Source organism: Lissotriton vulgaris, unplaced genomic scaffold, assembly GCF_964263255.1.
Source record: "Lissotriton vulgaris unplaced genomic scaffold, aLisVul1.2 SCAFFOLD_1959, whole genome shotgun sequence".
Lineage (NCBI taxonomy): Eukaryota > Metazoa > Chordata > Amphibia > Caudata > Salamandridae > Lissotriton > Lissotriton vulgaris.
This window is the reverse complement of record NW_028251493.1, coordinates 184,453-199,324: the sequence shown is the minus strand read 5'-3', so window position 1 is coordinate 199,324 and position 14,872 is coordinate 184,453. Positions and strand designations below refer to the sequence as shown.

At 49.2% G+C, this 14,872-nt stretch overlaps 1 protein-coding gene across 3 annotated transcripts in view; it reads right to left on the bottom strand.

The window, feature by feature from the left end:
- LOC147662869 (tapasin-like) overlaps positions 1-14,872 on the bottom strand; it is a 102,669-nt gene that overhangs the window by 55,349 nt on the left and 32,448 nt on the right. For all 3 annotated transcript variants that reach the window (XM_086950837.1, XM_086950836.1, XM_086950838.1), the window contains exons 4-5: positions 13,581-13,856; positions 259-600 (exon numbers count right to left, since the gene is read on the bottom strand). In XM_086950837.1, the coding sequence (XP_086806963.1) occupies positions 259-600; positions 13,581-13,856 (618 nt within the window). The remainder of the gene's footprint in view (positions 1-258; positions 601-13,580; positions 13,857-14,872) is intronic.

Sequence of the window (14,872 nt, the reverse complement as noted above, 5' to 3'; positions counted from 1 at the left end):
TATTCTTCAACCTGCAATCTTCAGATCTAAAATGGCGCACATTTCCACCACTAAGAACTATCCTTGATTCAGAGATCTGCTGTCACAGGAGGGGCACAAGCTCCAATACTTGGAAGATGGGGTTACGCGCATGTCCTCTGTGGAATCTGCAGGTTTCTGGGTAACGGGCTTTGCACAGGCCTGGCCTCCACTGAGCTAAGACTCACGCAGGGCCTACTCATGGCTTATTGTTTGCAGAGCCCTTCTGCAGTCTCTTACCAGCGATCCGCAGCTCCACAGCCTGCTGCACATGGAGGTACGGGGTGTACACGATGCAGAGGTAGGTGCCCTCATGCTGGACGCTCACATCGCGCAGCAGAAGCGAGGCGTTCCCATGGCTGTGCATTTCCTGGAAGAAGATCTCAGCCCCTTTCTGTGCGACAAGGATGCGGTCCGTCACTCCGTCGTAGGCGTACACCACGTGTCCTGAACCCTGGAACTGGTACCGCCACTCAACCGAGAAGCGGTCGTCCTTCAGCGCCGAGAAGCCGCAGTCCAGCACTACCTTGGAGCCCAGCCGGGCCTCAAGCTTAGGGGTCTTTGTGAAGACATTCAGAGCCACTAGGGATAGGAGCAAAGAGAGACACCCATTAAAATACAGAAACACCTCCTGTCTGTGCAGTCCAGGAGACACTACAAACGCCCTCTGTTCACTACCACATGCCTCTTCTATTGATATGTAATAGTTATCTATTGGTGATTTCTTCAGCAATTCAATACAGCTCATTGATAAATGACTCAAAATAATAGCCATAATAAGGTGGGTTGGGAAGATACACAAGAGGAAAAAAAGATTTGAGAAAACATTTAACCTCTGCCTATGTGTATTTTCATTTTAATGGCCTAAAAAATCCATATCACTGTTCTCGAAATTAATCCCTTAAAGGATAAAAAAGAAAAGGGTGTCTGTCTACGTCTCTCTCTTTAGAAATAAATCTATAGATGTCCCTGAAAAACCCAAAAGGTAAGGAATGTTATAGTTATGTGAAAATGTCAGTTAAAACATACCTTCCTGGTGCCCAGCAGGGATACCCACATCTTTAATTTTTATTTTGGCCAGCGGGGGGAGCTCCAAGTCCCAAACCGACTCCCTGCAAGCGACCCAATGGGCTGTGCAGGAGCCGGCAATGTGGTTTCGAGTTTTTAGGTCGAGCCTAGAGTCAGGGCGCATGCACTGCTCTGGGAGTATTGGTGTAGAGGAGTAGGTAATAGAAGCCCTGCTCACTCTCCACAAATATTTCCCATTGGTTTGTGTAAGTTGTCCTTCCTAAATGCTGGCTTCTGATTCGTAAATAGGCTTGTTTGTCCCTCCTTGGCATCGCCTCCTCTTCATTCGTCACCTCCCATGGCGACTGGCCCTTTTACTTCGATTGTTACACGGTACCTGTTATTTAGTCTTTGAGCACTATTTTCTTAATCGTGTTTCTATTTCTGCAGGCATGATGTGCCTTGATTACATTCCGTCCATGGTGCCTTCTTTATAACCCTGCCCTTCCACCCGCCCTCCGTGCCTTCTGTACCACCAACCCCCCTGCCCTCCATGCCTTTTTTACCCCGAAGTTGTCTGTGCCTTCTTAAACCCCCGCCCTCCCGCACTCTGTCCGTACCTTCTTTAATACCCGTACCAGCCCTCCCTCCCATTGTCCGTGCCTTTTTAAATACCCCGCTCTCCCTCCCGCTGTCCGTGATACCTACAATGTGATAGGTCTTGCATTTACGCAAGTTTAACCCCGTCCCTGCAGGGGTAATTCCCCCACGGTGCGGGGTGGGGAAATGGGGGTGAGCATGGCGCCGCGGTGCTCGTGACGAGCCCAGCTCGTCAGGAGTCACGATGGAGCAGTGCTCAAGAGGAGCTGGTCTCGTCATGACCCCGCCCACTGATTAATTCACTCACACAGGCGGGGAATGAATCGTGCGTGGGCGTAGCGGCGTCGCTATGACGAGACCAGCTTGTCACGAGCACAGCTCCATTGTGACTCATGACGAGCTGGCCTCGCCATGAGCACCAAAGAGGTTAAGCTTTTGGCATTGTAAATGACAATGCCTTTTATTTATGTTTTTAAAACATAAATAAAACACATTGTCATTTACAATGCAAATATCTTAAACCTGCGTAAATGCGAGCCCTATGGCATTGCAAACGTTTTTTTAACCAGATGAGAGCTGGCTATCTGAAAGCAGGTTTTAAACAGATTGACAGTCTAAGGGGCGGTACTTCTCATTAAGCCCTCCGATTGGTTAAAAAACATAATCTGCCCAGAAAAGATCGTCGAGACACCCTAACAAAGCTGCCGTGTACCGGAAGTGACATCACCTGTAGTGCACCGCAAAAGAACCCTCTGTTGCTCTGGAAGTCCTGATCCAGCCTCATATGGGTAGTTGTTGCTGTCCTTGCTTTGATTTCCTAATTGCCAGAGTCTGCTTAGCCACATTTAAAGAGTACGGTGTATGGGCAGACTGACTGGGGCACACCATAGAGACTTTCGCTTGCTCAAGAAAGAAAAGTGCAGCACAGGTCGACAGCGCTCTGTGAGCGGGTCAGTGTCCATTGAGTTGAGAGGGTCGCCGGCAGGGGCCACAGCTATCCATCAGGAAATGAGTGGCTTAGGGCATTGTAGTGGGTCGCTCTACCATGGCATGGGAGCTACCATTTGGTGCTGAGACTGTGATGGTGTTATGTTTAGGGCATTGGCACTGTGAGGACCCAGCGGCAGTCTGAGAGCTTCCAGGGGCGTGCTTGCTGTGTCGGCTCCCAGCAGATTATGGGGTGTAGAACGCCATTTGGCTTATGGCAGTGGATACAGCAGGAAACCTTGGGCAGTTAGGCATTGAGCACCCACCAACTAAGAGCAAGGGGCATTGTCTTGATCTGTTCAACTTCTATGCATTAAAACCAGCTCTAGAAATGGGGTTGTTCGAGCCTTAGAGCAGCGGAGTAATTTCCATTTATTAAGTTAATTACCACTGTTTATTTTCACACACACACATATATATATATATATATATATATTAGATAACGACATATGTATATATTGTCCATTTGGTATCTTCTGCCTCGCCCTTCCTGTTGTGGTGTCCTCCAGCGGTCTTGAAGCTCAAGTTAGAATGTTGGTGAAGAGATGCTACTTTTCTGTCATTCTGGCGATGAGCAGAGCGTGTAAATTTCCTCTAATAAGGTTCTACATTGTATCAAAGTCATTGGTTATCAGTCATAATTATAACATGTAGACTGCGATACCACCAAGTGAGCGGTGTTCTGAGTGTGCAAAAGCCCCTCTCGCGGGCAGTATGATTCTGGTCGGAGAATGCAGGTAATCCTCTGGTAAAAAACACTTGAGCTTATTTAAAGTTTTGATGCTCACTTTATTACTGGTTAGAGTGAGATGGTTGGGTTGGGTTGGAGGGACCAGGTAGACCTCTTTTTACTACATTAGGATGCACTGTTAAAAACAAGGGTAGGTAGGGAGGTCTAGGAAGCCTGAAGAAGACCAAGTGACCAATAGGGCATTTCTTTAATTCGACTGAAACATGTTGGCAAATTAGAGATGCAGGAACCATTGGATTTCAACTTGGCATCCCAATGATTTATTTTTAATCATGGTATGGTTCCCCGTCAAGTACAGGAATTTAGGATATAATTTTTAGACTATACTAGTCCACCACATTTGTCCAGAGAATTATATAGGATTCGGTTGAGCCCGCCATGGTGGCAGTGGCCTACCTGGGTGAGTAGCACACCACTGATGAAGCATTCCACCATTGATGGGAGCGGTGTCTCCTCTTATGATCTTTAATGGTCCAGTCGGATAGAGTTTTAGACACAGGTATGTATTGGTCCCCGAGTTCTGCAGTGAGGATAGTTATAGGTTCTTTACCCCGCTTCGCCATGGGCGCAGCCACATGATGAGCTTCTTTGTTAGCTTCACTGCAAGAAACAGCCCCCTTGCATCTACTTTGTCCACATCTCTTTACAAAACAGCCATCTCATAACTTCATTAGTCCGCATCACGACGATCACGACTATCCACCACCACCAGCAACCGGTTGCTCGAAGAAGCTGGAACAAGATCACAGCCGACCAGCTCGCCGCTTCCCTGAGCCAGCACCCCCCCGCCAACTCAGCGAACCCCAGCCAGGCCGCCGACAACCTCACGAAGTGGATCAACAACTGCGCGGACGAACTCGCCCCACTGAGGACCCCGCCTAGCAGACATGGCAGCAAGAAGGCCCCATGGTTCACCGACGAACTCAAGAGCTCCAAGAAGAACTGCCGAGCCCTCGAGAAAGCCTGGAGAAGGGAACCAACACCGGACAACATGACCGCCCTCAAGCTTGCCACCCGGAAGCACCACCAACTGATCCGCGCCACTGAGAAAACTGCTTTCAAGGACCGGCTGGACAACAACGCACACAATTGCAAGGAACTCTTCAACATCGTCAAAGAGCTCTCCAACCCCAACGCCGGAAACAATGACATCACCCCATCGCAAGACCTCTGCAATTCCCTCGCCTCCTACTTCCACAACAAGATCGCGGACATACACAACAGCTTCTGCACTCAACCGACGCACGCCACAACCGAACCACCGCCCCCCACCACCACCCTCCGCGCCTGGACTCCGATCAGCACCGAAGACACCATCCGCATGATGAACTCCATCCACTCCGGATCTCCGACCGACCCCTGCCCTCACCACGTCTTCAACAAGGCCGACGCGGTCATCGCACCCCACCTGCGGGACATCATCAACACCTCCTTCGACACCGCCACCTTCCCGGAGAGCTGGAAGCACGCCGAACTCAGCGCCCTACTAAAGAAACCTACAGCGGACCCCACCGAACTCAAGAATTACCGCCCCATCTCGCTCCTCCCGTTCCCAGCCAAAGTCATCGAGAAGACCGTCAACAAGCAGCTGGCCGCCTTCCTCGAGACGAATGGATCCCTCGACCCCTCACAGTCTGGCTTCCAAGCCAACCACAGCACCGAGACCGCCCTCATCGCTGCCACCGATGACATCCGAGCCCTGATGGACAACGGAGAAACAGCGGCCCTCATCCTCCTAGACCTCTCCACGGCATTCGACACTGTCTGCCACCGCACCCTAGTGCAGCGCCTCAGCAACATCGGAATCCAGGAGAAGGCACTGGAATGGATCATCTCCTTCCTCGACGGAAGAACACAGAGAGTCCGTCTACCACCGTACAAGTCAGAGGCCACCGAAGTCATCTGCGGCGTCCCTCAAGGATCCTCGCTGAGCCCCACCCTCTTCAACGTCTACATGAGCCCCCTCGCGGCCATCGCATGCCAACACAACCTCAACATCATCTCCTACGCTGACGACACCCAGCTGATCCTCTCCCTGACCAACGACCCCGCCGCCGCCAGAGCCAACCTTCACGAAGGGATGAAAGACGTAGCCGAGTGGATGACGACCAGCCGCCTGAAACTGAACTCAGACAAGACGGAAGTCCTCATCCTGGGTTCCTCACCCTCCGCCTGGGACGACTCCTGGTGGCCCCCCGCCCTGGGCAGCGCACCCAAACCGACAGACCACGCACGCAACCTGGGCTTCATCTTGGACTCCTTCCTCACCATGACCAGACAAGTCAACGCCGTCTCCTCGTCATGCTTCAACATCCTGCGCATGCTACGGAAGATCTTCCGGTGGATCCCCACCGAGACCAGGAAGACGGTCACCCAGGCCCTCGTCACCAGCCGACTGGACTACGGCAACGCCCTCTACGCCGGAACCACCGCCAAGCTCCAGAAGAGACTCCAGCGGATCCAGAACGCCTCAGCCAGACTGATCCTTGACATCCCACGACACAGCCACATCTCCGGACATCTGAGAGACCTGCATTGGCTCCCCGTCAACAAAAGAATCACCTTCCGCCTCCTCACCCACACACACAAAGCCCTACACGATCAAGGCCCGAGCTACCTCAACAACCGCATCAACTTCTACGCTCCCAAACGACATCTCCGATCAGCCAGCCACGCCCTCGCCGCCGTCCCCCGCATCCGAAGAACGACAACAGGAGGAAGGTCCTTCTCCTACCTGGCCGCCAAGACCTGGAACTCCCTCCCGACCGATCTGCGCTTGACCCAAGACCACCTCTCCTTCAGGAAGAAGCTCAAGACCTGGCTATTCGAGCAGTAGCAGCACTCCCCCCTCCCCCCCCCCTAGCGCCTTGAGACCCTCCGGGTAAGTAGTGCGCTATATAAATGTCTGTGATTGATTGATTGATTGATCACGGCAAGAAGCAGCCGTCTTGTGCCTTCCTTCAGCAGAAGCGTTGCGTGTAACAGCCATCTTGTGGTTTCTTTTGTCAGCTTCTCTGCAAGAAGCAGCATTGCATCGTTTGTCAGCATCACTAGGAGAAGCAGCATTGCATCATTTGTCCGCATCACTAGGAGAAGCAGCATTGCATCATTTGTCAGCATCTCTGCAAGAAGCAGCATTGCATCATTTGTCCGCATCACTAGGAGAAGCAGCATTGCATCGTTTGTCAGCATCACTAGGAGAAGCAGCATTGCATCATTTGTCCGCATCACTAGGAGAAGCAGCATTGCATCGTTTGTCAGCATCACTAGGAGAAGCAGCATTGCATCGGTTGTCAGCATCACTAGGAGAAGCAGCATTGCATCATTTGTCCGCATCACTAGGAGAAGCAGCATTGCATCGTTTGTCAGCATCACTAGGAGAAGCAGCATTGCATCATTTGTCCGCATCACTAGGAGAAGCAGCATTGCATCGTTTGTCAGTATCACTAGGAGAAGCAGCATTGCATCGTTTGTCAGCATCACTAGGAGAAGCAGCATTGCATCGTTTGTCAGCATCACTAGAAGCAGCATTGCATCATTTGTCCGCATCACTAGGAGAAGCAGCATTGCATCATTTGTCCGCATCACTAGGAGAAGCAGCATTGCATCGTTTGTCAGCATCACTAGGAGAAGCAGCATTGCATCATTTGTCCGCATCACTAGGAGAAGCAGCATTGCATCATTTGTCCGCATCACTAGGAGAAGCAGCATTGCATCGTTTGTCAGCATCACTAGGAGAAGCAGCATTGCATCATTTGTCCGCATCACTAGGAGAAGCAGCATTGCATCGTTTGTCTGCATCACTAGGAGAAGCAGCATTGCATCGTTTGTCCGCATCACTAGGAGAAGCAGCATTGCATCGTTTGTCCGCATCACTAGGAGAAGCAGCATTGCATCGTTTGTCAGCATCACTAGGAGAAGCAGCATTGCATCGTTTGTCCGCATCACTAGGAGAAGCAGCGTTGCATCGTTTGTCCGCATCACTAGGAGAAGCAGCATTGCATCGTTTGTCCGCATCACTAGGAGAAGCAGCATTGCATCGTTTGTCCGCATCACTAGGAGAAGGAGCATTGCATCGTTTGTCAGCATCACTAGGAGAAGCAGCATTGCATCATTTGTCCGCATCACTAGGAGAAGCAGCTGTTTTGCAGCTTCCTTTGTCAGCACCGCTGCAGGCAGTAGCTCCCTTGCACCTTCCTGCGAGAAGCAGCTTCTTATGACTTGCTTTGCCTGCATCTCCATGCTGAGCTGTCCTACAAGGTCCTTTGCCTGCAATGCTGGAATGGTCTGTTGTCTTGCAGCAACCTTTGCTTTAGTGGCCACTAGACGCAAAGTGAAGGTGAGACGAAGTAAAGGTCATTTCAATGCTAAAGACAGGGGGTAAAGAGAAGACAAGCCGAAGTAAAAGTGAAGAAGTACATGGGGATGTGAAGGTTGTGGACATACAGACATAACGCCACTCCTGCTTGCGGTCTGGCTTTTACTCCAGAGCTTGTTGGTTGAAGGAAGCCCCCGACATTGCCCGCGGTGAACCAGAATGATCACCGTCCGGGGGCTCCCATAGCTCATGAGTCTCCTGAGGTGGCTAGAGTTGAGCAGAGGAGGATTACAAAGGGAGGTGATGTGACACCTGGATCCAAAATACAGTATAACATATTATTAACAAACAGTACAAATCAATCTCCTGCCAGAGGTATCACTTCTAGCACCTTCCACTGTTGACTTACTATGGATACTGCTCACAGAGTATGAGTTGAAGCAGTTTCTCCATAACACAGTGTTAAATACCAAAGAGGGCGAGGCAGGCTCGGCCACTAACCGGCCTCAGCTTTACCTCTGCGGAATAGGTCGCCAGGGCTAGTGCGACAGCGATGGATGGCAAAATCAATCAGTACTCCTGTCCTGGTCCTAAACGGGCTGCAATCGCAGGCTTCAAACTCAATCCTACTTTTTGGGCAACTGTCCTTGTTTTATTCGTTCAAGTCGCAGTGGATGTCCTACAAGAAGCACGGGAGGTATATAATGGTATATTCTTACATAAATAACTGACGTCTCTTGCGCTAGCAATCACCGCATATTTGCATTCTTGTATCCAGAGTTTCCAGCAAGGTGTGATTCCATAGGAAACCAGCCAGGTTTCTAGCAGGGTCCTCACACCAAAGATGTTGTGCTCTGTGTGGGAGTTCTGCGCTGTTTGCTAAAGGTCGTTGGCAGAATTGCTGTTTTGTGAACTTCAGTGCAGCCGGGTGGACCGGCAGGGTCTACATTGGTCCTGCATTGCTGAATTTACTCAAAGCTTTCCATCCCAAGAGTAGGGTCCAAGCTCCAACGAGTACCATGGGGACGTCACGCCTAGATCTGAAACCTTGTCTGGACTTAAACAAGGCTTTGCACTCTCTCAGGCCCCATTGCGTGTGTATGCCTCGGATGCGGATTAGGGCTCGCAGACTGCTCATGGATGTCCTCTTTCGCAGGGCAGATCCCAATATATTGATTAAGACATGGTCATGTTTTCATCTAAACTCCTAACGCCCTCAGCGATCACTCAACAGATCATCCACTCACAATCTTGAGAATAAATTGATGGTGAGTGTAACAACACTGAAGGTACCGGACTGTGGTCACTTAGGGGCACCTAACATAAAGCAATCTTAACCTACATAAGATATGAACTCAACTAATCTTGATCAATATGGAAACACGTCTGTAATATACACTCCCATACACCTAGCTGCTAAGTACATCTTAAAACCAAACAACCAGAAAGCCAATACTGAGACCTCTATTTCACTAAAGTTTCCTACGCGCAAAGAATTAAACTAAGCGCAGGACAGTGACACAGTTCACAGATTAAATCTCTTTAATTTATCAAAAAAAAATTTTGAAAATAATTAGTTGGTTCAAAGTTTACCAAAGATTCAACACAATTTAGAACACAAACAATACAGGGAACAATATTCATAAAAATGACATTTTCTTAAAACAAACATTGATAGCACAACAATTAGTGAAAAAGCATACTATCATACCTAGTTGATCAACATTTGCAATCATAACTCACTCTCTCATACACAGCACACACTCAGGACTATATATATATAATTGTAATGTCACAAACTAATTATTTGAATACAAATAAATGAGGGAAGAGAGCACCATAGACAACAGCTCTAGAAAAACAAATCAGCTTATTTTTATAAATTCTAAAAAAGAATAGTTTAAATTTGGCAGTCTTATGGTGTTGTAGAATGGTCTACGCGTTTCGAACCCTTACGTTTAGTTGTATTGATGAGGCGTGGCCTTACTGTGGGAAGCCCACACCCAGTGTTGTTTTCTCAAGTACATCTTAAAGACATTTCTGTTTACGCGCAGCGGGTCTCAGCTTTCTAAGAAGATTTATCTCTACTTTTAAAGGCGGCAAATGTGTGCCCCCACTTCCACCCCAGAACCTGAAGGAAGGCTGGGTTTACTAAAATGTGAATTACTTTGACAATTACTGGAGTTGATTAAGTCCACCTACCATGTCTGCTGGAGCTCGAATTTGGTGGGGCCTCTTGTTTCTATAATGGATTATTGTAAAATTATTAGATCCATGCTGTTTCAGTAGCGTCTAAAGAACAGTTTACACACTAATTCCAATGTGCAGCAACGAACAGAAATGTAGAGCAAGATCTGTTTGTTCTACATTGTAACTGTAGGGTGATCTCAGGGGAGGGTTACCAACCCACTGTGACTCAGGGATACTAGGATGCTGCCTCAGCCCATGTTAGAAATGGTTATGGGTGTATCAGGGAACAAGAGCTGAGACCTCTGGATACCACCGACCCCTGGAAACGTTCCCCTTACAGGAAAGGTATGTGCAGGAGACAACTCTTCATTTATATGCACTTGCTTTTATACTTATATAGTGCTTCATGCCTTGGTATAGGTGTCTAACCGCTGGAAAAAGGTACAGTTTTGCGGTGTTATTGTTAAGAAATCATTGACTACGATGAATGAGCTGGATCACCTGCATGTTTTTAAAACGCTTGTAGCCTAATGTTGTAAATTATTACTATTTTTTATTCCTGATTTTGAATTACATGAATCTTATGTGCAGTTTCAATGGTACAAAAGTATGAAAATACTTAACTCCAATAAAGCATTAATGAAATAAAATTTAAAAAGCACAAATGTATCCAAGAATCTTGAAAGAAGCAGGAAGTTCACAATACCCTCCACAGATGTTACCGCTTTAGGTTACACCTTCATAACATACACCCTCCTCAGATGTTACCGTAGGAGGTTACACCTTCATTGGGTTACACCTTCATTAGGTTACACCTTCATGAGGTTACACGTTCATTAGGTTACACCTTCATTAGGTTACACCTTCATTAGGTTACACCTTCATTGTCTACAGTAGGATGCTTAGAACGCAGATCACGTACTCATATGCAGTTCAAATTTGTAAAAGAAATACAAGTTTCCATAAAGGATATGAAGTAAGGGTCACTTTTATTACTCAGATGAACAGCAGGTGAAGATGTATGCTGTCCACCGGTGCACAGAGCCCGCCTTGACGTCACTGAGGGACATAGGGAGCCTGCAGCCTCCTGGGTGCACCTGGTCATGGTTCGGTTTCTTCTGGTGACCTGTGGCTGCCTTCGTCTCTGGCCTCAGGTCATCAGGGGTTCTTCAGGCTCGGCGGGGGGCAGTCGATAGCACGAAGGACCTGGTCTGGCCTCACGGCTGGTGGTCGCTATCCCTCACCACACCAGGTGCTGTCACCAGAATAGGCCCTGAATGGCGCCCGCGCAGCACCACAGTGAGAACTCTGTGTTTGTGCCGCAACACTCCACACCCGGCACTCGGAGGGCTCTGGACACAAGGACTGCTGGGTACAAGCCGCAGACTGATTATAATAATAACGATAATATATTTCCATAACTCACTTATGCAGTTTCTAAGTGCTGTAAATAACAGATGTCACTATTACAGGATTTATTGTATTGTATTGTAACTACATTTGTATAGCGCTTACTACCCCTGACGAGGCGTCAAAGCACATTTTTGGCAAGCAGCACGCTACTCCGGGACCCATAGAGGATTAGTGTTGAATCAGTATAGTGAAACATGCAAGTACATTTTAAGTGGTGGATAGGTTAGTCAGTTATTTGGATGCTGAAGGATAGAGGAGGAAATATGGATTTATGGTACACCGAAGAATGAATGGATGAATCTGCCCTACAGAGATTTCAATTTATGACCTCAAAACACCACATTTGTCATTGGCTAACTGAGATACACTGACAGCCTAACTTGTAGCCCTAAGGAGAGAGACTATTCTGCATTGCAGGGCAGGATTCTGCTCAACCAGCACAGCTCTCCACTGGGGCACGGCTGGTCCCTCAAAGCTGCTGAGGTCTAAGGTCCCAGGAGGGTGGCACTCTGGTCCTTGAGTGAGGCCGGGACCTCCTTTTACTGGGTACGGTCTTCAATCCCCCTGCTAATCACTTCAAACCAAGCAGCCAACATCACGGCCAAGAGATGAACTTTTCCCTGATAAGCCGACGAAAAGGCAGCGCTCAGTGTCCACATTAAGGTCCAACATTCGGAGCGCTTCTCCACGGTTCACGCAGGGCGTTAGGGAGGTTGTTTTCTAAGGTCGGTGGAATCACCAAGGAGCTTTGTATAATGTAAGACAACCATAATCCCAAAAAAGAGTGTCGGAGAGCAGGGTGTCGGAGAGCAGGGTGTCGGAGTGGAGTGGCCTAGATCTAGTGGCATGGAGTAGAGTGGCATAAAGTGGAGTGTCAGAGTGAAGTGGCGGAGAGTAGAGTGGCGGAGAGTAGGGTGTCGGAGAGTAGAGTGTCGGAGAGTAGGGTGGCAGAGAGTAGGGTGGCAGAGAGTAGGGTGGCAGAGAGTAGGGTGGCAGAGAGTAGGGTGGCGGAGAGTAGAGTGGCGGAGAGTAGAGTGGCATAAAGTGGAGTGTCAGAGTGAAGTGTCGGAGAGTAGGGTGGCGGAGAGTAGAGAAGCAGAGAGTAGAGTGGCGGAGAGTAGGGTGGCAGAGAGTAGGGTGGCAGAGAGTAGGGTGGCAGAGAGTAGGGTGGCAGAGAGTAGGGTGGCAGAGAGTAGGGTGGCAGAGAGTAGGGTGGCGGAGAGTAGGGTGGCGGAGAGTAGGGTGGCAGAGAGTAGGGTGGAGTGGCAAAACGTGGAATGGCGAAGAGTAGAGCACTTCAGAGTGGCATAGAAGGGCACAGAATGGAGTGATGTAGATTTGATTGGTATAGAGCAGAGTGGAGTGGTGTATAGCGGCATTGCATCGAATGGTGTAGAGTGGTGTGGAGTAAAGTGTAGTGGCGTACAGTGGAGTTGCTTAGAGTAGACTGGGATAGAACAGAGTAGCATAGAGTGGGGAACAGAGCGGGGTAGTGTGGCGTGGAGTGGCATAGAGTGGAGTGTCATCATCTAGAGTGTAGTGGTAAGAGTGCCGTTGTGTGGGGTAGAGAGGCTAAGAGAGGAGTGGCATAAGGTGGAGTGGTGTAGAGTGGAAATAAGTGGAGTGCAGTGGCGTAGAGTGGAGTGGCGCCCACCGGTCTGCCGAGGGAACCTTCGCGGAGGCGATGTAGTAGGAGTCTTTGGCATCAAGGAACTATCTGAATCGCAGCCTCGCCTACTGCAGTGAACTCGCACTCCGGCTTCTTTGCACTTTCTTAAGCGCTAGAAGAACCCACAAGTAACTGTGCTTAATGCTTCTGCAAAGTGTTTTGTGTCGAACATTACTGCAAGCTACGTCATGAAACACTGATGACATGCCCAGTGCTTGCTGGCTGTTTCTGGACAGAAGGAACAAAACTGAAAAGGAGCCTTTTTGATGCTCTAGGAACACAAAACAGCGACCATGTATATCAGATGCTCTTTTACAATCTCTTCCAGCACCAGTCGCTGAATCGGGACCCCGCAGTACAGTCATCTGTCTTGATCCACACTGAAGAGGCGCTATAAGGCGCTAAGGTATGGGCTTCGGGCAATTGAGCCACTTGAGGCCTCTTGAGGATTCTCATTCTTGACACACAAAGAAGGGTCATTAAATAAAATGCATTTCCCAACCAACCACTAGATGGCAGAAGTATGCAAAGCATGTGAACCTATAAGAATGCTGCAAAAGTGAAAATGTCAATTCCTTCTGGCTCTCCCCCCCAATCCTGTCAAGGAGTGTTGTGGGGACGCTTACCCATGGTGCTCTTGGCCTGCTCCTGCTGGCCCTCAGGTCCCGGCGCCCCCCTGTGGACGCTGGAGATGCTGAAGGTCTTCTGGGGGTCCTGCAGAATGCTGGTGTACCAATCCCCACCCAGGTCTGGGGGGCTCTGCTGCTCTGGGGTCAGAGACAGGGCCCAATCCAGGAAGGCTGCCTGGGGCTTAAAGGGGGACACCTCACAGAATGAGGCGACCCTCCGCTCGGACGCCCGCTGCTGGCGAAACATGCGGTTCAGGAGCCTTCTGGTGGGGTCTGCAAAGAGAGAGAAGGGAAAAGGTCAGAGAGAGAGAGATACCAGCATCACCCAACCCAAGCCAGCACCCTGAGCAGAGTTTCACCACAGCCAAACTAATACCTTGCCGCTGCCAATCCTCGGCTTTCACCAACATCAGGTGATAGCCCACGCCAAAGTCGCGTCCAAGCCAACCCTTACCGCAAAAAGCCACCAGGCCCAAACCAACATCCTGACCTAAAATCCCCAACAGAACAAAGGCCATAACCAAGTAAACTCTTGACCTAAAAGTCAAGGCCAAAAATATTAAGCCCAGGATCAAGCAAATGGTACACACAAGTCAACACAAAGCCCAGCTCCCCTTCAACAAAACCAATGGCCCAAGCCACCACCAGGCCACAGCCAACCCCAGGACCTAAGGTCCACCTCAAAACCAGGCCAGGCTCAAAAGAACACCATTTTACAGTCAAGACCACAGCTAAGCAACACCAATCCAACCCAGACAATTCCGGAGCAAAACCTTCACCACAAAAAAACCAAGACCAGGCAGAAAGCAATGTTGGAACAAAGCCAAGACCAGGCTAACACCAGGCCCAGACTTACACTCCAACAAACCCAAACCAAGCTCAAGCCAACACCAGAAGCAAAGCTCTCTCCTGACATATGGCCTTAAATGGAGGCAAATAAGCTGTAGCGTAATCAGATCAACACCAAAGAAAAACAATGCCCACAAGTAACCCCCCCTCAACCCAAAGGCCTCAACACTACTATTCTGATGTAACCACTTGAATAAATCCTACACTTCCCCCAACAATCTTTCAAACTCTCCACCCATACCAACCTCCTGCCAACACAAGCACTCTAGCCACACCTCTGCTCTAGCCAGAGTAAGCTCCGGAACAGAAAAACACCCTCCCCACAAAGCTGCTTCGCCCTAACCAATCTCCCTCCAAAATCGACACTCCGCCTACATTCCATCCTACCTAAACTAACTTCAAGTCAACACCAGTGCCCTGCCAGTACCTCTACCCCAATG